Raw genomic sequence first — 23,715 nt, forward strand, 5'->3', positions numbered from 1 at the left:
TCGCTTTTTAATTGAATTTCAATAATTATTTGGGACTATTTAATTGGCGAGGCTTATCATAAAACCAGTCAAAACGCCAGAATTAAACCTGTAAATTATTCAACTACCGTTTGTTCCCATTTTATTATCAACACAGCTTTTAATTTGTTTATAAACAATATATATATTTTTTGCATAATTATAAAATTAAAAACAGTTGCATAAGAGAATAAAAGGCAATCTTAATATGGTTAAGGATATTGATCATTAAATATATACGATATTTTATTGTATGCTGAGCACAATTAGATAGTAAAATCTTAGACGAGGATAGAGGATAGATTGTCATCAATGTCGAAATAATAATAAAAGTAAAAGGGCGCTGCGTCCTGAAACTTTTATTACCAGCTAGTGTGACCTTGTCACGTGCTAAGGGCATGCTAAGGGTCATAGATCGGTAACTAGGTAGTCCTGATCGAAGGTCTTATAATGGAAAACGCATTCGGAATTGATTGATTTAAATCAAGTGCAGCCATCATCCTTATTGACACATTGACATATATAAACAGAGCATGAGTTGTTTCAGCATAAATATTAATATCTATGAGATTATATATGGTATTATTTATATACATAACATATTATGATTATATCATTATTGACGATTCCGGCAATGGGGGCCAATCTCAAGCCAATCTCAAACGTAAGTGATTAATTCCTTCCCTCGTAATCTGATGGGACACGAGAGTAACCACTATTACATACAGACTCTAGGCTGCTACTGGGAAATCCTCGACGGAAAAAAACCTAACAACTTTTGTTAGGCCCAAGTATAATGGGTAGTCTGAACCGAGTACCTCGGAATTTGCAGTCTTATAAGCTACCCAATATGCCAATGAGGCTATATAATAATACAAGAATCATTACTAAAACAGGTTCGTTGAATGAGACAGCCTTACTCAGACTCTCATAGCCTAATTAAATTAAAAGCGAGTACAGTTCTGTAATAATATTACAGCAGTTATCTATAAGTAATTGGTGGAGGATTACTTGGTAAATACGTCATGTATATATTATTTAAACTTATTTTTCCCAGTGGCAATTGAAATTACAAAAACTTTGTCTAATTGCAACGGGTTTGATAATACCGTGGCTAATCGCGGAGCTCGGTTGAGTCATTGTGTTTGCAATTTGTATGCATCAAGAAAGCAAACGCCCGGGGACAGATAAAACTCACAGGACGAACACATAATTTAAACACGCTTTTAACTATAACGTAACACGAACGCTTCACGACTAATAACAATATGAAATGTAAAATTACAAGCTGCAAACGCACCAGACGTCAGACCAACCTTGACCTGCATGTTGTGAAAATGAAATCGGTTTCTGAATAGATATTTCCTCAAAAAAAAAAAAAAATAGCCGTAGACCTCTTCTATTTATGTTCATTTACATTACAACTAGGTAGCAATCCGCCCCGGCTTCACAAAAACTTTTATACCGTAATACGTATTGGTTATAACTATTACACATTGGTTTACGCGGTGCATCCCAAATAAGATCCCAGTTTGCTTGATTTCTATCAACATATTTGAGCCAATTAACACATAACATTAATGATATAATAAAACCATTTATTATATTTGGAGTTTATCGCGTGTAGACAGACATATTTATAATGTTAAGTGATAAAATACTAGTTTTATATAAATATATTACAATAGACATTGCGGCACGAACAAATCAAAATGTTAAACTATTTTTCATTAGGTTTAATCTTATACAAATCAACTTTAGTTTACTGTATTACCTTTGTCGAATAAAGTAAATATAATCTTGTATATAAAATCAGTCTACTAGATCTCTTAATCGCATTCATCAATTCCTGACTTATTATCCTTGTAAATACTGGAAAATGTTTTATAGCGACCGACATAGAATAGTGGAGTATTTCTAATGAGTCACTGTCAAGTAAAATTATACAAAGATATGGGCATAAAATTGTTTTATCACCTACAATAGTACTCGATGGAGATAATAAAATACAAAATTTTATTTAAGTTCTCACATTTTCGTTGACAACTTTTAACAGCATGAATAATTATTTAGATACGAAGTTACCTAACGTAAACTTTAGTCTGGAAAAAAAACGCTGACGTCGTTCTCTCAAAACTGGTACACAGTAACGAAAATTATTCATAAGTTCATTATTAATAGTTTAACGAGAATAACCTTGAAAAAAAAAAATTAAATATATCTAGCAAACAATATTCTAACAAGTTTCTAAATTCATAAAGTTTATTTAAACAGGCACCGCGTTACATATTTATTTTACATGTTTCAATTGGAGAGATTCGAAAGTTCAAATAACAAACTGCAAACATGAATAGCTTCATTTATTATCGAGACTTGTCAGTTAGTAGAATCTGTATTCAGATTAAAAACGCTGTCAGGGTTTGTCTGACTAAAAAAAACAACCTAAAACAAATTTCTTAGAACATCATGATCTTTATATGGCTGGATTTTTGATCAATTTTTGAACTAGAAACTTCGGTAAAAATTAAAGGAAACTTTTGTTTTAGTTTTTTTATATCATTAGTAAGAAATAAGATATAAATGATATATGCTTAATTATATAATCGCAATTAATTTAGTTATGTGACTAATTGTCAGAGCACAAAATAATAAAACAATTGCCAATAATATATATGGAGTATAAAATCGAAATGTACAAATTATCCGATAAATTTATCACATCGTAAAAAACCTTTAAATCTCGCACTAAAAATAGATCTTCAACTTTTTTCCATAATGAGAGAAATGAGAATTTTACAATGGGCTATGGGTGGGTTGGCGATCGTTGAACTTTTGCGTGCCGATGCAAGAACGTTTTTTTTGCTAAGCCAGTCCTACCTGACTTAAGGTTGTTCACTAGATGGGTAATCTAATTATAGGGTTTCTATCCCGATAGACATACTCGTCTTAGACTTCGATGCTAGTTTTTTTTAGGGAGAGCTAGTTCGTTGCCTAGTTAGACATTGTTAAGACGTATAAGGGAGATGACAATTAACCGTATACCTGTAATAAAGTCAACTTTTTTTATTATAAATAATTACATATAAATACAAAGATGTTGTTTCCAACGATTCTATTGACACATCTATATTAAGGACGAAAAAAACGTGTCAACTACATGTGAATCAGGAAATATGTCACATGTTTCGAATCGTGTTAAATCTATCGTTACATCCATGAGAAAGAATATCGATGCACGTGTAATTGATTGTACCGTTGTTTATATACAAACGATCAAACGATTAATAAGTTAACTAGTAGGAATAAAACTAACGACTAATTATACATTGAAGTTATCATCTATTGTTTCATAGAATTGTGTTAGTTTTTATAAGATTTTATAGTTCTAGTTTTTTCTTTGTATAACTTTAAAAATAATACCAACCAAAAAGGTTATATTCTAAATTCATATTCCTGATATTCCATGATATTTCTCCGAAATAAATGTTCGTATCGCTTTTGACTAACAGGTAATGTAAACATACATTTGAGCTGATATTTAGAGCAAGAATAATTCACTTGAAAAGATATGCGTGAACTAAAAACCCCATTAAAGATAATAAAATAAACGGTATTTTTGCAGGCAATATATGTTTGTCCGTTACTTATTCAGAGAAGTGACAGATAAGGATAACATTCATACACATCAAGACATCCTATGAATTTACAATAAGGACGTTCAGGTAAGTAGTGTCAAGTAAAATTTTCATCCATATAATTTAATCACTAAAAATAAACCCGTAATAACTAAAATTCTGATTGACTGTCAAAGAACAGCCCATACAGTACGGTGTCTAGAAATCTGAAATTTGGAACATGGGGTTAATTTATTTATTATATAAGCATTCACTAAAAATGTAACTAAAAGAAACTTCAACTCTAAGAGACGGACAGGGAGGAGTAATTTTGTATGAATGTTACTTATACGAAATCAGAACGGGCGGCTGGTAAAGTACATTTTTGAATTCATTGTATATATTGTATTTAGATGGTGTAAACAGGAAAAGAATGAGTGTTACAAATGGTCGATTTAATAGTTTATTAACTCAATGGATAAGTTAGCGAATTTTACAATGAGTCGTTAACGGCTAGTGCTATTTGTTTTCGTTCAGTTATGGACATGATGATGACGATGCGGAATACAAAAGCATCAGTAGGAGGTACTGCGAAAATTTTAGTCACATCGTCACAAACAATTCCTTTTTTTTCCAAGAGCAATTATATCCGAATATAGTCCATCTACCTATATTTCAATAGATAACAATACTGATAAGATAATAGTTTATTAGTAGGTACTTAAAATAGTATTAACGATAATATTATTTCAATTGTAGACGCCACTTGATTTATATACGAAAATAGTTTATAATAAATGCCTGAAAACATCAGTGCACGATGATTATTATCGACGAAGGCTCACAGCGCAAGCGATCGCAGCACGCATAAAATCACAAAACAAACCATAAAAACTTTTGCATTGTTCTTTCGCAAGAGATCTCTGAACCTCACGATAAGTACAAAACATTTTCTAACATGTGTATAATATTACAATGAAATATCGCGAAAGAGGAGATAAATATAATTAATTACATTTAAAAATATTGTCTCGGTTACACCTCCTTAATTATAAGCAATTATAAACTGACAACAGATAATATATTACATCGAGAAAGCATTTACGTTTACAACAAAAAAAAAAAAGAAATAAATCGACAAAGAGAATTTGAGAGACGTCACGAAATGTTACCCAAATCAGTGCTGGCCGCAGTGAAAGTGAGCCAAAAGCAATTAATGTTGTTATTAGACAATATAAACGCTGCATTGTGATAAAAGAGCAAAAGGACAAACTATATTCACTTCTTATTCCAGATGCGTTTTCTTTCCGTTTCGAATACAAAATTCGTATTCATGATTTGTAGCACAAATTACTTTTGTCAACCTCATTGCATTACGAAATTTCACCTCGATTAATATCATATTAAAAATCGATAGATCGTTCACTGTCTATTTCAACTGTTACACAATATAAAGTGCGATTAACAAACGATCATTTCTGGTAAGTTTTTTAAACGAACACACGTCGTTTTGTCCGAGATATAATAAATTTATGACAATTGTTGAATGTAATCAAATCAGATAAACGACGTTATCACAGTAATATAATCAACTTATTTTATCTTATAGTAATAATCGATAAGACATTAGTGATTACTGAAAGTTTTTTGTGTATTATAAAATATATACGAAAGAATATTATTTTTGCAAATACAAAAAATATATATCTCATAAAATATTTATTTACTTAAACAAAATGCTAAAAGTTGTGATCTTTTATGGAAACATTGTTCAATTGAATATGTTACATAAGAATGAACACGAACAGTTTTATAGACATAATTGTATAAATCTATGTATACCAAGACCATTTTCCGATGTGAATTCATTTTGTTTGTTTCAAATCGTACTTACGTTTCATTAGTACAATAGCTTTGTTGATAATCATACGACCAAACAAGCTTTTTTGATAAAGAAACATCAACCGACATTGTATTAACTTAGAGTAATAATAGTCAGTGACAACCTTAATATTGATAGTTGCATATGAATAGAATATTAATAAATTACATGATAAGATCATTAATAATAGACAAGAGTTCAATGAAATGATTGGAAGAATTAATGACATTGAAATATGTCCCTGACCCGAACTACCACATCAAAAAGGTTTTAATGTAAGCATGAATAAGAAATTTTGTTCTCTTAATTGTGATTTCATTGGAATGTGGTGATTTACGTTATATTATTCAGTTGTAATCATTATCAATATTTATTATAGGAACAGAAGTTTACAATTGTGCAACCAGAGTATCCCTCAAGGCTGATCAGTGAAACCGACACCGGCACGTCCGTATACCTTGCCTCACCACCCGCTGCTTTCCGCGCTCTCTAGTGGTTGGGACTTCAGATATATATCATAAATGGTTAAATATATATTTTTTTATTACTTGGCAACAATAATTTCTTATATAAAATATTGTTTCATAAGTACTGTCTATGCGTGCCTATTACGGTCCGTAGTTAGAGGTTTCCACTTTATTAACTATTCAGAATTGAATGAAACGCGTATTCCGAGTGTTGATAATTCCAAAAAGGATTAAGGAAGTATATAAAACAAAATCACGAACTAAAGATGCGTACAAAATTTAAATCACAATTACTTCCGACTGGTCAACTACAGTTTTCGTGAGCGTTACCTTCATAGGTTACTTCCTGAGCTGACTTCCAATCGCCGAACTACCGAGAGGAAGATTGCCGTCGGTGCAGCGACCGACCGCGCTAACGTAGCCTTGGACGCGAGCTCCCTGCATTCTAATCAGACGGCCTTGCGGAAGCGCGTGCTCGGGACAGCTCTCGTAACACGCACTTCTCGATCGGCACCTTATCAAAAGACCCGAGTAACGATCTTTCCTGATGCTCATTTACATCACCCGAATACATAAATTTGCTCTCATATGAAAACTTACTGAACGGGCGTACAATTTTATAGTACTATAATTACAGCTAAGCAGTTAGACAAATTAATGGAAAACTGAGTACCGTTAAGGGAAAGAATCACGAAGACATAATATGTAAGGAAACGTATGTACTAATGTATGTGACAATAGTCAATATGAATGATTAGCATGAAAAAGTGGCCTGGTGGAAGCCAAAAAGTGGCAACCAGTTCCACTAGTTAAAGTTGAATGTTTGACTCGTTCAGCAGGTTTGGATTTGACTAAGTAGATCGTCATGGCTAGTTTCATGGACATGCGTCAATGCATCCGAAATATATTTATAGTGGGTTAGTTGTTTCAAAATAAGTAGGGTGTAACATTGTGTACATGATTGTAAAAAAATAACTTACGGCATTGTATTGAGTTTCATATATGTATCTAGTGGAAGTTCGACATGTTTATTATTTTCATTTGTTCCTGAGAGCCGGCGTGCAGTTCTCATCCAGCTTCCTCTTTGTCTTCTAAAGCCTTTGTCGTTTTTTACTAATTGAAGATGCCTTTTAACAATATCATGCCATTTCCATTTTACTGTTGCCGGTGAGTCACTCGCTGCGTCTTCCTTACAAATCTGTAAACCATCACTAAACCTTCTCATATTTTGTAAATAAATTTCATTTGATTTAGGGGGGAGGCTTCTCCTCCTTTCTTCGGGAACAATGCCCGAATCATGAGAGTTCTGTTCAGCTATCCATTTTGATATAAAATCATTTTTATCACAGACTTGTGTAATCACTGGCTCTTCTTTGGGTGGTGGTGGTATCCAATCCAAGCTCACCCACTGACTAGATTTTGGTTTCGACTTAAAAATTACGTCTATCTCATCATCACAGTCCGACGAGCCAATCGAACAAACAGATGTTTTTTTCCTTCGAAAACGCGACCGAACAATCGGCTTACAAGTAGATAACGATTCAGGATTTGTACTGAAATCTGTAATGTCCTCCCGTCTCACATCCTGTAAACTCTTAATAGTCTCTATGTTAGCATAAGAGTTTTCGGAGCAAGAGGAGTCTACACTAAATCTACTTCTTTGCATTGGTTTAGATTTAACAATAGGATTTTCGCTATTATTTTCATTTCCCCCGCAACCAATTTCCCGTTCATAGGTTAAGGACAATCTCCTTTCATTTGATTTTTCATTTTCCATTTCTATTATTTTAGCCATACTAGGAAAACTATTATCTTTAGCACTTTCTACTATTCTATTAAATTTATGCGTACATTCTTTATCAAAATCTTCGTAACTATTTGTATGCGTAGATACAGAATTGTCTTCATTAAATTCTATAATTCTAGTAATTTTTTGTGGCACTTCAATTTCTTCATCATGATTTAATGGCGAAGATAATTTATCATTTTCAAATTCAATTATTCTAGTTATTCTTTGTAATGGTTCTTTTTCTATTTTATTCATTAAATCAGCATTAAAATCATCTAATTCAATTATCCTTGTTATTCTTTGGGGATACATATCTTTTTCGAGTTTTTCTTCACTTTTTTTACTAATACAAAACTGTGTATCAGTTTCCGAATACCTTGTAGTAGAACAACTAGAATTTTCAAAGATTAGTTTTTCTTCTAATGAATTATGTCGACTTTTTGCTTTTTGTAGTGCACTCTCGGAGAGGAAAACACATGGGACTTCCACTTGCATTGACATCTTGCGACGTCTAGTTGTGTTCTCCTTTTCTTTATTAATGTCATTATCGTAGTTCTCAGGCACAGCTGTGGGCGGTAAAATGATTTGAGTACCGGCCACCATGCGTAAAAAGTCTGTTACAGCGGCTATATGGGCTCCAGTGACAGCACCTTGCAACTTAACACCGGAAACTTGGTGAGGCACAAGTTGGTTATCGCGCATACACCATACAACGGGCAGAGCCCCTTCCGACACCATCGTCGTGTTATAAAGTTTATATAATAAAAACACTCGATCAACTACTTCAAAAGTTACTTTTTAAATATCACAAATTAAAATAATAAATAATTAAATCACTGACGTTTTTCTGGGCTGCAGCCTCCTATGAAACAAACAAAATTCAAATATTCAAACACATAATTGTGACGTATATGGGGCGACATAGCGCGAGCGCGGCGCAAGTGCAAGCGATGCGTTGCGCTGTAGTCGTGCGCGTCCGGGCGCGGCGGAGGTCGCGAGAGATAAGGCGGTGAGAGTCGCATGCGCAGCACCGCCGCCCGCACCCGCGCCCGCCCCGCCACCGCATAAGCCATCTTTGACGATCATACATCAATTTTTATCCAATGCACTTCTTCAACCAATTATATAACGGTATAGATTGACCTATTAAATCCAAATCTTGATATTCTTTACAAATCATATACACGTCTTAGTAACAGCAATTTTTGTTTAAGGATTATATTACTATAAAGTGTAACATATAAAAACCGATAAATAAAATCAGATCAAAGTGTTACGTTTTCGACAAATTTCATTATTTGCATTACATATGCAAGTACATCAATTCAAGATTCGCATTACTGACGCAACGAATGGATGGCTGGAAATTAGTAAACCGTTCGGCTACCGCGGACATCGTTTATTGTAACCGAACGATTAACAGCTATTTACATTCATCGTCAGACGTCGCTCATTACAATTTATAGCTTGTAATCTATGAAATATTCCAAAAATACATTAAACCGTTTGTTAATTAAAAGATGAGCTATTTATTAGACGGTGAGTCGTAACTTTTCCACCTCATGTACAGACATCCCGTCAGGTACAGTTATACGGCATTGTGTTGGCCCCTTTGCGTTGCGTTCATGGGCATCGTCATGCGAGCGAATTTCTTATCTCCGACCATCATTTCAACTGACGATGATGCTGGAAGACGGCAAAAATTTGCTACTGAATATAGCCATTCATTTGATATAATAATTTAAAATGATTTCATTTTAGACATACGGGTAACTTCCATTTTGCACATTGAAATATATGTAGCGACTGAACATTTGTTTCTATTTATTGGTAAAAATAATTGGATACTATGTACAAGCCAAGTGCAATTACACGCGCAAATGCCAATCAACAGTTAGGATTGGCGCCGGCGCAGCTTGTGATGCGTGGCCCGTATGTGGGACGGACAAATCAGGTATTAATTATCCATACAGCGCCTAATCAACCTTTGTATGGGTCAAAATCGAGGAATGACATCTTGATAGATAGTTTAGCACCTTCAATTACATTTATGCTTAAGTACAAAATGGAACCAGTCGGAAATAATTAATGTTATGTTATTATGTAAATAAGTTATGTATAAATATAAAGTTTGTTTAATGAGTTAATGATTGTCGTTTATTTTGTATCTAAGTGAAAAAAAAATATATAACTAAATTGACGCACATCTTAACAACCTTCAGCAGTTAACTTTAAATGTATGAGTCAAAAAATTCCAACGATATATTTATATTGCAGCAAGAGTCAAATTTCGTATCCGTTTAGAGTTTTGGCGGTCAATTAATTTATTAAATAGATAAAACATCTTAGTTTCTTTCGATACTAAGATTAATCAAATAATAATCCAACTTGTGTTTTAGAGAAAGTTCTACTTCATTATTAATCTCTAGTCACGCTTTTTTTTTTAAAAAAAAACACAGCTAATTTTCGCCAAGTTAAGAGCAGTTATAATTATCCCGGAGCAAGAAAATGGTCTAGTATCATTTTATGTTAGAAGGTAGTCTCTATTAATAATTTAGATAATACATTTTCTATCTTATCTTGGCGTAGATACATCATGTAACATCATAAGTGTTAATAACGACGTCATTAATACGACCTCAGATAACGTGATCGCGGTTTCGACGAAACACTTTCTGTTTAGCAGAATTCTGGTAAGACCCAGCAGCAGGAAAAAAAAAACATCTTAGATACGCTAATTTTCAATAACCTTCCATTTTTAAATAAGTATTATGTGTTTTAAACTGTAAAAAATTGGAATTTATTAATTCGGTTGGGTTACCTCAGAATTCTCGTCATTTATAAGCCAATATTGAATTTTTTTTTTGGGACTCTAAAGCTTCCCTTTTGTCCTATTTGAAATTAAAGAAAAACATTTTGATAATATATTTATATTATTTTTACTGCACGATGAGAATAAATGTTGATATATTCAATCATTTAAAGAATTCATTGATCGATCATTAATTTACAATTAATATCTAATTATTTGATAGCCATTCCATTCCCCCTAATTGTCATAATCATAGAATAAACTGATACTCTTGCGACAAAGCCGATGGTCAAATGAATACATTATAAAGCATTTTTTCCACATTGCATATAACCTACAGTAATGATTTTTTTATATTTGCAGTCTATATTTGCTTAGAAAAGTATTCATCCGAAATAAGGAAATTTGTAGACTTTATTTGTATTCCAACTTATTTTTTTATATACAATCAGTCAATTATACTTGAAGGGTGCTTGAAATTTAAAATTTATCATATTTATCTTTGAAACCTGAATACCAAAAGACTTTGTAGGTCATTTCGATTAAACTTCACACTCTGTGACAGCTTGACAGAGATACATCGGAAGCAATTATAATGATCTTTATCGAAATACGAATAACTCTTTTATTATACGCACTACTGATATTTTTATGCGATCACACTAAACACGCATATTAAATGCCTTTAAGCTATAGTTTTAAAGTGTACCTCTATATTTTTAACGTATTTGATTTTTTCCTAATTTCTTTTAAGGTTTTATAAGGACGCATATGAACCTAACTATATGATGGATGCCAATGCAAATAATTTTCAGCTGCAACGCCGTAATAACCGTAAAAAAATAAGGAATATGCCGTCAAAACGGTTTCAACCACGGTATCAAAGATGTTATATTCGTTGCATCAAACACATTTTAAAAAGAACACTACGGAGGGAGCCATACTCAGACCACCGCCAAGCACAAACATATATTAAGAGATAAAATTGACTTAAATTTAGTTGTATTTCCATACAATGTAAAACGAGGTAAAACAATAACTTGTATAGTCGAGATGGTCAAGTGGTTAGAACAAGTGTATCTCTATAGCTCTATATCTACGATTGCGTTTTCAAACTCAGGCAAGCACCACTGAATTTCCATGTGCTTTATTTGTGATTATATTATATCTCGTTCATCATATTTAATATCAATGAAATTATGCCATGGACCAACCCCCGTAGTGGAATTAGCTCTAAGCTTTCTCATGTAAGGGAGAGGAGGCTTTTGTCCACCATGGGACAATTACAGGCTAGTACTTTTTTAACAACCCATATTTATAGAAATGGCGATGTCACCTACCAGATCTGATCTGGAAGGGTAATCTGTTCTGATTGACTAACAATTTTACTCGTTTTATTCATAACTTTAAATTTAAGCTCATTTAAATCGAAACCTTATGTACGTCAAACTAAATGACGAAGGTGTTTCCTACAATTTTTTGTGCCTGTTAATTTTTAAAATGCAATGATCATAATAAGGAAAACTTAAGATTAAAATGTAAACAGAGTAACAAAATACGTCTGTAAGATTCTTTAAAATAGTTTATACTAGCGACCCGCCCCTGCCTCGCAAGGGTGCAATAGACAATATAATATGATATAAATATAAGCAGGACTGAACACCCTTTAGCACTCAGGAATAATATGGCTTTCTACCAGTGATTTTTTTTTAGAATTTAATTAGTTCTGGAGATTACCACCTATATATAAACAAACAAATTTTCCTCTTTATTATATTACTAAAGAAGTATAGACTACAGAATATAATTTGTATGATGTACAACTGTTTTGAATCGTGAAATCTCTAGGACACGAATTCATTAGTGGAGAACGATTATTAGTGCTAATGAATGTTAAATTAGTTCTTAATAATTTGATAAATGCGTGAATTTTGATGGATGTGTGTTTGTTACTCAATCATGTTAGAACTACTGAACGGATCTGAAATTTAACACGGAAATAGGTTGTAGTCTGGAATTACTGGATAGATTATTTTTTATCCCTAACTCCTGTAAAGAATGTCAGCCAAAACCGCGGCCGGAAAATAGTATAACATAAACAATTTCCAGCGGGAATTACTCGTTGTTGACAAGAAATGGTAGTGGTAACGATGCTTTGAGTGGCTGTCAGTGCATATTCATGACGTTCAGTACTAGCACATTAATTTCGTGGAAGCCGTGGCCGCGGCGACATTGGCGCCAGGAGGCGGCGCCTAAGCGAGTCATACGCGACGTTCGCTTTTTTACCAACATACATTAACATGGCACTTTCAATTAATACTGTTCCGTTCGACCGAACCTTCTTGTTATTACTGCCGAGTGTTTAATTACAACTTTTAAATTTGATTTATTTCGTAAAGCAAACATTAAAAAACACTAGTCGAATATTCGCTTAGGATCACTATTTGGTACAATAATCAGTGAAAAATAATGAAAAATAATATAATAATATTTGACACGTATTTAACGAATAACTATCGAAGATTACGTAATTTGAATCTTGTCTAACTACATTATAAACAGATGATCGGTGACGCTGATGTTCATTCATAATATTCAAAACCAATGAAGTGCAAATTGATTCGAGTGGTAGAGTTCCGTTATCCGTACAACGATTATTTTATATATAAAAACAGTTACGCAATGTCTTACATAGTTACATATCTCTCAGCAGGTTTTGCTGTTTCTGTGAGTTCGATATTGTTTTAGACATACAAATACTTTAAGTTTTTTTTAAATAACTTGAGAATAAAAAAGTAATAAATTTGAAGTATTTCAGTAACTTGAACGAATACTTCTAATCCATTTTATACATGCTGGTTTTTGTACGTATGCCGGTTTTTTTAATATGGGTGGCAGATGTATACAGTACAACACGCCTTAAATAAAAATTTAAATATTAACACAATTAATCAATTTAACAAATCACAAGCCGCTGTAATGAGAGTCTAGATATTTTTATTAAATTAGACATATAAGCATATATTTTTTGTGATATATTTTTGTAAGTGGTCATTAGTTATACCGTAAACGGTTCCTTGCGTTCGTTGGTTTGTAATCCACTCGAACAAATGTTTAAATTAAATTATAAGTTGGAATTCACTTCAATATTTTGAAGAAACATAATTTGTGGCATCTAACAAGAATTCTTAGCAAAAATTAAATTACAATCACCGAAAAGGCTTAAAGATATAATAAATATTTCATGTAGAATATGTAAAATTTACATAAAAATTATATCCTTTAAAATTTTTGGTTAATATCAAAGCACATCACATCACATATTGAGAACTGAAACTTTAAAACTTAATAGTATTTACTTAAACTTTCTAGATATACCTAACAATAATTGTTTGAATTATCTATTATTTGCTCGATCAGTATTTTTTTCTAGTAATCAGTACCTATTCTAGCCGGTCGTTATGAGTACCATCCACTTAGCGATATTTCGCACCAAGTATCAAACGTAAGCGAGCGAATCAGTTTAATAACAGGCCCTAAGGATATAAAATCATAAATCTTATGTTTGGCAGCGCATCAACTATGGAGTGGTTTATACTTCTTGCAATGTCAGGCCAGTGCCAGCGTCTATGGCTAAAGGTGATCACTTACTACCAGGTAGATTATGAGAATGTCGCAAGGCTAACGAGGATTTCTTAAAAAATTGAAACCGAAAATAATAATTTACACTATTTTTAATTTCGTTAATTTTTAGAGCATACAGACCTATTTTGTAAAATTAAATAATATGTTTATATTATGGCTTGTTAACTTATTCTTCTTCGCAAATTTTTATTTTAAAAACTTTTTTTTCATACTCAAGTGTACAAGATTCTTTTGTCGACAAGTATATTTAGTTGCATAGAAAACTGAGACCGTTTGCATAGAAAAAAATATGTATGTAACGTCATTAAGAACTACAAGAACTATGCTTTCTTAGTTGTGACATAATCACGTTTTATTACGATTAACAAAAATACTTAGTACTATCCACGCACATCAGTGACCTGGGAAGGTTTATTTATTTATTTATTTATTTATTTATTTATTTATTTATTTATTAAGATTATTATTAAGGTTCTGTATAATTCTCGCATACCCTGAATCGGGCAAATAAAAAATGATTAGGCTTCTTGTCAAGAAAATCCTAGTGGAAATCCGGAATCTGAGAGTTGATGCTGGTCCTGCGGCTGAACTCTTTCGCGTCATGACGTCACATTGCATTATGAGAGTGAGGGAATAGTGTTTGTGTACATTTCTCCCGGTCATATTGTATATGCAGATGGCTAGTGTCCTTTGCGAATGAATGGTTGCCGTGTCAGAAATCGGTCAGGTGATATCCTCTGGGAGGATATACGGACATCAATACAAACTACGCGGCATTTACATTGAATAAATGGCACATTTTTAATTTAGTATTTATACTATTGTAATATTTTAGTTACTGAAAAATTAATGGACTTCACGTTCTTTCACTCGAAGCGCGTATAGAGTGGCGTCTACATTATTCATTGTAAATGTAGCAGCGATGCGGGCACAACTGAATACGAGGAAATGACTAATGTAAACAAATACCTACTCGTCTATCAAGTCCATTCAAGACACAGTTCTTACGTTTCCGCTTTGATACTAATCGAAAAGTATTCGCATTTCGAACCTTTTAGAGCTAAAAAGCACCAACATTGAATTCAGTTGCACCTTACGAGACACGACTTCAAAACATATTTATGAGAAATATTCGCCAGTGTAATTAAGAGAAAATACACTTGAATGTATTTGATTGAAATGGTTGGAAATTGAAAGCAAGTCCTCCTTTAAATGTCCAAAAAACAAGTCTTGAAATTAACATTGCAATATCTAAAGAAATTTCTAAATATACGATTTACATAAATTTGTAACGGGACCGGGTCTGTAAATCAAATACATTTATTTTGTCTGTATGAACGTATCGTAGAAAATCTACTAGAAATGACATAAATTAATCCTGAATTATAAATGTTCTTTGTGGATAGAATTAAAACTCCTTCAAGAACAGCTGAAACGAACTGCGACACGAAAAGCTGTGAATCTTCTATATTTATTAACAGGTTACAGGTTAATTACGGTACTTATTTTAAAATATTTTCTAATTATATTGGACAACATCACATACATTGTTCTGATCCCAATGTAAGTAGTTAAAGCACTTGTGTTGTGGAAAATCAGAAGTAACGTCGGTACCACAAACGCCCAGACCCAAGACAACATAGAAAACTAATGAATTTTTTCTACATCGACTCGGGTGGGAATCGAACCCGGGATCTCGGAGTGGCGTACGCATGAAAACCGGTGTACACACTACTCGACCACGGTCGCCAATTGTCTTTTTAGTTATCCTAAGAATCCTCAATAATTGCGAGAATTGCTTAAATTTAAGCTGAAGAGCATACTTGCATTTATTGAAATAGTGCACAGAAGAAGAGAAATTACGTACTAAGTCGCACTGCAGTGCGAATGTAATAAAATATTTATGATGATAAACAATTTTATCATGTATTTACTTATAGAGGAAAATACACTTGCGTCTAGATTGTACAGAACTTATAGTTTACAGATAATTCAGCTTACTAATTTAGTTATTGATTTCCTTGAAGCAATGAGGTAGTTACTTTTACCTTATAAGTTACGAAGATATTGTATGCTATGTAAGAAACAGGTACACTAGTATGTTGCATTTTTTGTGCACACATATATCACAGTACCTTTTGAATTATATGAGATTTTAATTTCCTTTTAATGACAAATATCACCATAAGTATATATTTGATGAGCATTTATTTCAAAAAACTTTGAAGATGGAGACATAAAACATGTTAATATACGATAATCATCCATAAGACGGAACACACAATTTATTAATAAATATTTAATTTAATTAAAAATGCTGAATATTTAAAAATATTTGTTTTTTGTTGCGTCCATCTAAATTTTTGAGAGAAATCTCGATAACAAAAACCGAAGTAATTATTATTGGCTGTTGGGGGATTCCAATTAAAAGGCGAATTGGAAATTATTAGCAACGTAATGTGCAGTTTAATTTGCCTGTCGTAACGTTCGCGAAGTACGTCAATCTGGAGATTACGGTTTAAGAGCGTTCTAGACGCGCACGTAGAAAGTTGCGGCGCGACTGAACGGCGCCTACGTATGTCCTGCGCACCGCATTCTCTCGTCCGAGCTTTAAAACACGACTAAAAAGCACAAAATGTCTCCGCTAAACTAAACAAAGTATATCTTGAAGCTAGAGCCTTTAGACGATAGAGAAAATAGACAATTATTGAACACATCCAAGGCTATCTGTTCTAAGAATAAAACGCTAATGAATAGTTTGTTGCTCCCAAACGCTGGTGCTTCATAAAATGGGCTATAGAATGGGGAATGCGCTTAGTCTATTTGTGTTTTTTATCGGTAGGGTTGAGTTCTTAAGCGTTGTACTTGTAACATTTTATTGGTACTTACGTTTTTAGTTTTATTTAGATGTACAATAGTTTTAGTGCAAAATAAAGAAATTAGAGTTAGTTTTTCTAAAAATATAATAATTTTATTTTAGATATTAAGTAAACTTGGTAATTTTAAAATAATTAATTGTAAGAAAGAGTCATAGTTAATAGATATGATATTGTATTGTTTGAGAAACTTAAGTTTCCACAGTTTTTAAGTAGTTACGATTAGCGATCAATCAAATATTGTTTTATCCAATATTTAGCTGTATTTAATTAATTTATTATAGAATTATGATTTATTTATTATTAATTCAAAATATAAAGATAGTAGTCAGTGTAATTTAATTTAACGTTTGCTTAGCTCGTATCTATTCATGCTAAGGGGTCAACTTATAAATTTCATTAATTACATAGAATGTGGAACATTATTTTACATATCAGATGGTCCTGCGATTGCGGTTTTTATTTATATACATATAAGGCTAATTATCGCCATTTTGATTCACACTGTATAACTAAACATAGTATCAGATAATTACCCAGCTTCATCTGTTGCAGAATACTAAAAGCCGAACGCTTGCAAAGGATAATGTAATAAACGGGGCGAAAACAATACGTTTAAAAAAGATTTCATGAAAGAGAAGCCTTAACCTACATTTCAAAATGATTACAAAGGAATGTCACGAAGTAGCAAAACATTGTTTGGTTAATGGTGTATAAACAATCGCTAACCGCGGAGCAGCGCGGGTCGATGAACGACCTAGCTCGCGCAAGGCGTTTCCTCCGCGATGTAGAAACAGACTCAGACGTGCGCGATTAGAACTGAACTCGCACTTTATATACGACAAATACGCAACAAACAAATAATTATAAAAACAATCATGCAAACGACTTCATTCGTGTAAGAAACAAATGCTAGCATGTTTTATTCAAAACTCACCTACGTAAAGTTTAATTAAACATTCAAAGTTTTCGGTAAGTTCATCCTTCAAGTTATTAATTTCCTTTGTACCATTCAAGGCTTTTATTTAGTTCTAAATTGTTTCTTCATAATTTAAAAAAAAATAATGTAAAACAGTAAAAGAAGGTGCGTCTAATTTAATGTGTAAACGTTTTCATGTAATACTTTCGTGCTTATTTAACAATACAGTATTACGTAAAAAAAATTTAAACATTTAAATTTCGACTCGAATAGCATATTAATGCTTCGTATAAAGTTGGTGTCTAAGAACTCTAAGATTCACGTATTATATATATATTTTTAAATTAATATTCTAGACAAAATCAGGTTGAATCGTTAATTAATTTGAATTGAAATAATATTTTTATAATCATAAATTCTAAACGGAAATTATTATTCATTTATTATCTTTTCACTAATCTATAAAATTTCATGCGACAACCCTGTCAAAACAAGTTATAATAACCATTTTATCTAGATGATACGTACTTCACTTTTTTAAATAAAACGAGCTCAATATGTTTTGAGATCGTCTCGTAATTTATTGATAATAAAATGAATTTAACGCCCCGTACGAGATAATATTGGCTGTTAAGATTTTAAGAGATATAAAATAAAATTATGTTTGTATACATCATATTGTAATCTAACATAAACTCAACTCGTTTTAGAAAATATTTTATATGACATATCTTAGGTATTAAATACAAGAATTTACTTGACCTTTATTAAATAATTATCCAAATGAATTTACCTAAATTTAAAATATAACTGTTTTATTTTTTAATTGATTAGAGATTTGTATCAAATTAATTAATTTGTTCAGGATGTCCAAAAGTCTGTAATATGGAAGGGCGCTAAAGAAAACTATTTTATTATTAATATTTCAATTGATTTGATTATTATCGTTTGAAAAATGTCATACCCTTTTTAAATCTTTGTAACGAAGCAAAGGTCGTTCGGGAGATAAATCTGCACTGAAGAATAGAAGGACAAGTGGTTGAGCCCTCAAAAATAATCAGCAATATACTCTTGCAAACCGACGCGTTTTCTTATGAAAGTAATACCTTTGATTTTCCTAATCTCTTTCTTTGAGAACTTCGTTCAGTTCAATTGGAAAGCGTAGACTGTGTAGACTGTGGTAACCCTTTCTTTATAATCAATCACCGTTTTTGTGCTATTGTAGGGACTTCTGTTTTTGACTCAGGCTCCAAGTGATGAATCCTCGATTAGTTTCCAACTTATAATTCTCTACGAAAGTACAGTGTAAAATTGATCTAAGACGCGTCAATTATCAAGCAGTCGGAATTCTCCTTATGTAATTAAAATAGTGGCTTTCCTAGCTTTTTTTTTGATTGACGATTCCTAAACGAATGTCGTTAAAAATTTGGTATATACTCTTTTAATAAGTTCCTAATTATGGTGGCACGAAGTAAGAATTCAGACCCTTTACCCTCCATTATGCGATCTTTCAGACCGCAATCTATATCAAACGAAACCTTCTTATTACTTAAACTATTCGTCGATTCAGGGTTATAATCTCACGTAACGGTACAAGTATAAAAGTTGCAAACTTAAGCATTTATAATATTGAGAGGAATATAATAGGTTTGACACATAAGACACGTCAACTTTTATCTGCACAAGGAATCGTTAATGTAAATACATTTTATACTTAAAATAAACAACGATCGCTTTAGAAAAGCCGGAAGTATCAATATCTAAGAAAAAATTAATTACGCGCGAATGTTTTGCGGTACACATACCAGTTTCGGCATTGCAAAACTCTCACTTATGAATGTCGCATTCACATCTCGTGTATGCGACGCTTCGTTACCGATAAAATTGGCATACAGCAAAAAATATTATTTTCACTGTTCGCTGAGGTTTCTAATCATATCTGGGTCAACGGAAATTTACAACGCGTACGATTCGCTGAAAGCCTTTTACATCATCACGGTGATGGACAATCGCCGGTACCAGGATCTGATCAGTACGAGATACGTGATAATTGGCGGGACTTTTTTGCATTACATTATGCGGCTGCCAACAAAAAATTGTTCGACCACGGATCACATACTAATTTGCAATGCGTCATATATTTGAAATTGTAATTAGGATTAGCTACGTCAATAAAATGACAGCGAAAATGTACGGAATGACAGCCGCATTGGAGATCGGAAGGTAGATTTATACAAGCAAAGCAAAAAAAATGGGAATAAGTGAAAGTATTTATTAAATGTCATAGTGAAAATACTGCAGTTAAAAATTATCAATAACAAAATCGACGTGGGCGCTCACAGTGCAGTGATAATTGAAAGTGCCATCAGGCACTTCAGCGATCCAGTAAGTCTGTACCAGATAAAATGTGTGTCAAGTTGTTTTCACGGTCTTGACGTTTGACTACACAAAATCGACCATGACATGGGTGCGTGCGGTTTGGCGTGTGGGTGGCTTTACATATTATCTATACCATTTCTCCGAATATTTGTACCTGGTATATTACCACGTAAAATAAACCTTTTTAATTCTTCTAAAATGAACGGATCCTGGTGTAAAATTATGTGTGTTACACAATCTACTAATCTACAAACACACGTTATAAGGTTTCATTTATGTTATTATTACTGTCAAGGGAACTGACCTAATTTACAAAAGTTTACAACGGGTCGAGTGTTGAATGCTGCCGGGAGTTAGCTACGGCACGCACGCGACATTACAAAGTCGTCAATACAAGGGAAATTGCTCTCCGGTCCATTCTGTAAACAAGTCAACATGCTCGTTTCAGTTTCGTCACATCTGGACACTTTCTAAAGAAACTGCAACTAATAACTGTGGCAAGAAGCAGCCTGCCTTCCAGTTGAAACATGCGATAATAAGGTATAATTGCACACCACCTCTGTGACTATATTTAGAAGCAAACGCTCAGGATCCAGCCGCGTATGCGACTTGTTCAATTACGTAAAGCGGTTGAGCCCATTTCTAATCTAAAAATAATCGTAGGCTGTACAGACATCGGCGCCACTAGGATCGTACGTGAAAGTAAAGACAATTATATTAAATCTTACCAGTAATATAATTAAATAAAATTCCTTTCATGAATATGTAGGACTTTGTCGCGGGTAGCATACTAAAACACTAATTATATATTTTAATGAATTATAAAACCAAATATTTAATTCGGATATAAAATTTTACATGTTTGGTTTGTCTTTAATTGCATGATTTGTAAGCTTTAAGTTGAATTTACACATCGTAAAGTTTTATCGAATATGGCAACATTTATACATTTGAAAATAGCAAAGGGCAAATAGGTATTATATAATACGTGTCAAGTGTAAAAAAAATAATAAACAATGAAATGAGTTAATATTTTTCTTTATACAATATAATATAAATAATGTACAGATTTTTAGTGACGCCTGTAGCCTGAACTAATGTTTTGTGCTCTATTGTTTCTTGTGTCACGTTTCATCTAGTTTACGATCACGTTTCCCCAATAACTCCAAGAAATGGATCGTATTTTATGTTATTGCCTCTTTGTTACTTAATCTTGCGAATGAGTAATGACATAATTATTCATACACATTTATTTGCATCTGTCGATTTTGTCACACAATTGACATCCATAGAATAATAAATTGACTATGATTTCAATCACAAAAAAAAAAGAAAAAGAAAACGATCAACAGAAATCGTCTATATTATTATTAAATAGTGATCATAAGTTACATTTTATAAATGTAGGCAATATTACAGATACTGATAACATAATTCTACTGCAAATACATCCGTGACGCGGACCGGGTAATACATCAGTGGCGCCAGCAGTTTTTAATCGTTCGTCTGCGCGTGTGATGCGAATTTTCCCCTGCACTTAGACCATTAGCGAAGGGAAGCTATCATTTGCGTGGCGACGGGGCGGATCCACGGGCCAACCGGATTATTACTTGTAAGGCTTCAAGCATTAATTGGGGTCTTAAGTGAATTAAATTCGATAACTATATATTTAACTGCTGAAACATACCTACCTGTTCCCCAGCATTTTATCAGCTTCATAACAAAAAAAAATTGCTATCATTTTTGAGCGTACTAATTAATATGAGATAGAAAAGTTTTTTGTCGTGTGTAATTGTTAATTTACGTGATTTCGTGCAAAAGATTCCACGCGATCGGATCATTTTATTACATTGTAATAACTTTTAACCTGTAAAAGTGTTTATTTAGTGAAGTAATTCTATATATGCAGTTTGTCTAGTCGTGAATGTGAATAGGGGCAACGTTCGTACGCGATACATCGTCTGCAGTGACCTTAATTGCATGCGATCTCGGCCACTGCTCTCTCTTAAATCAAACTTGAGGGCCCTAGAACCCCACTTATCACTAGACGTGTAGATCATCCGCCCTAGCACGTGAACGCGTGGCTTATGCAACAAGCCAATGACCGCGTAGACTCGTCTGCGTTACATGTCCTCAGTTTTGATAGGATCAGAAAATCAACTTCACTTAATACTCCTAAGAGATCGGACGTTTTGTGAAAGGCCCAATATATTATAAATTCATATTTATGACGATTATATAACGTTTCGAGATTAAAAAAAACTTGATGTCAAATGCTTTACTAACGCAGACAGTAATACAAATGATGTAATTAACTAACTTGTTATTTATTTGTTTAAGTTAAGTATGTAACTGAGTACCTGGCAGCTGAACTGGTAATTTTTTATATTGTGTATGTTTTATTGCAAGCAAACATCTAAGTTCACTGTTATTTTCCTAATTAGTTTCAAACATGTAATGACTAAACAGATCGCGGCCGCAAAACCAAACAAATTAAAGATGAAAATTATTATTATTAAATGTTATTTAAACATACATGTAGTACAGGGGTGTTACAACGACAATTTATGTTAACTAAGTGCAGGTTTACAACGGATCGTTATGGACGGGACCGGGGCGGTGAACTCGTGCATCCTGTCTTCTCAGCCGGTGGCGAGCCATCTTTACTAGGAAATGTGGGTTTTAAGAAGCCGTTAGAGGCACACCCAACACATCACCTGTTGGGTCAATTGAACATCTCGGCTCATCCGTTTCGACGCCTTACAAATAGGACAATTTCTTCAGAGAAAATCTTAACATATATCTCTGAGTTTTTTTTTGTTTATATTTATTGCTTCTGGGAGTATGTCGATAAATTGAAAAATTAACATAACCTGTGGGTAATCATCTTTAATCGCGCCCGTATGCATTGCGTACAATATTTCAAGGACATTTTTCTAGAAGCGATTAAAATTGTGTATTTTAAAAATTATATTTGTTTAAAAATTGAACCGGTGATGTTACCTACGTTTAGCAAGAAACTGTATTATGATATAACTACTTTTTATGGAACGTTAAAGTGTTTCAATTAGCAATTTATGTAAAACAGCAATGTGTAATAAGCTATAAGATATCTCAGTTTATTTTACAACATAATACAAGTTTTGCTACTTCGCAACAGTTCAGGTTAAAATTAGAATAGTATTTTTAGCCGTATCGAGTTTTGCAAATCTTTTAATTTTCGAAATTACAACGACTCGAATGTTCTGTGGAACTAATTAATAAATAGTTTTCGTGTAAGCCAATTTCAAACTGTATGAATTAGCGCTGTATTC

General features: G+C 32.9%; 1 protein-coding gene across 3 annotated transcripts in view; it reads right to left on the reverse strand.

Annotated features, from left to right (window-relative positions):
• Src42a (Src oncogene at 42A) overlaps positions 1-23,715 on the reverse strand; it is a 62,507-nt gene that overhangs the window by 28,855 nt on the left and 9,937 nt on the right. Inside the window, exon 1 of one of the 3 annotated variants that reach the window (XM_026638220.2) lies at positions 6,962-8,763. The exons of 1 other annotated variant lie outside the window; for it this stretch is intronic. In XM_026638220.2, the coding sequence (XP_026494005.1) occupies positions 6,962-8,508 (1,547 nt within the window). In that variant the 5' untranslated portion in view covers positions 8,509-8,763. Of the gene's footprint in view, positions 1-4,914; positions 5,140-6,961; positions 8,764-23,715 lie in introns of those variants that run through there. One more of the 3 variants, XM_026638233.2, reaches the window with a different exon arrangement.

The sequence above is a fragment of the Vanessa tameamea genome, chromosome 18, assembly GCF_037043105.1.
Source record: "Vanessa tameamea isolate UH-Manoa-2023 chromosome 18, ilVanTame1 primary haplotype, whole genome shotgun sequence".
Taxonomy (NCBI): domain Eukaryota; kingdom Metazoa; phylum Arthropoda; class Insecta; order Lepidoptera; family Nymphalidae; genus Vanessa; species Vanessa tameamea.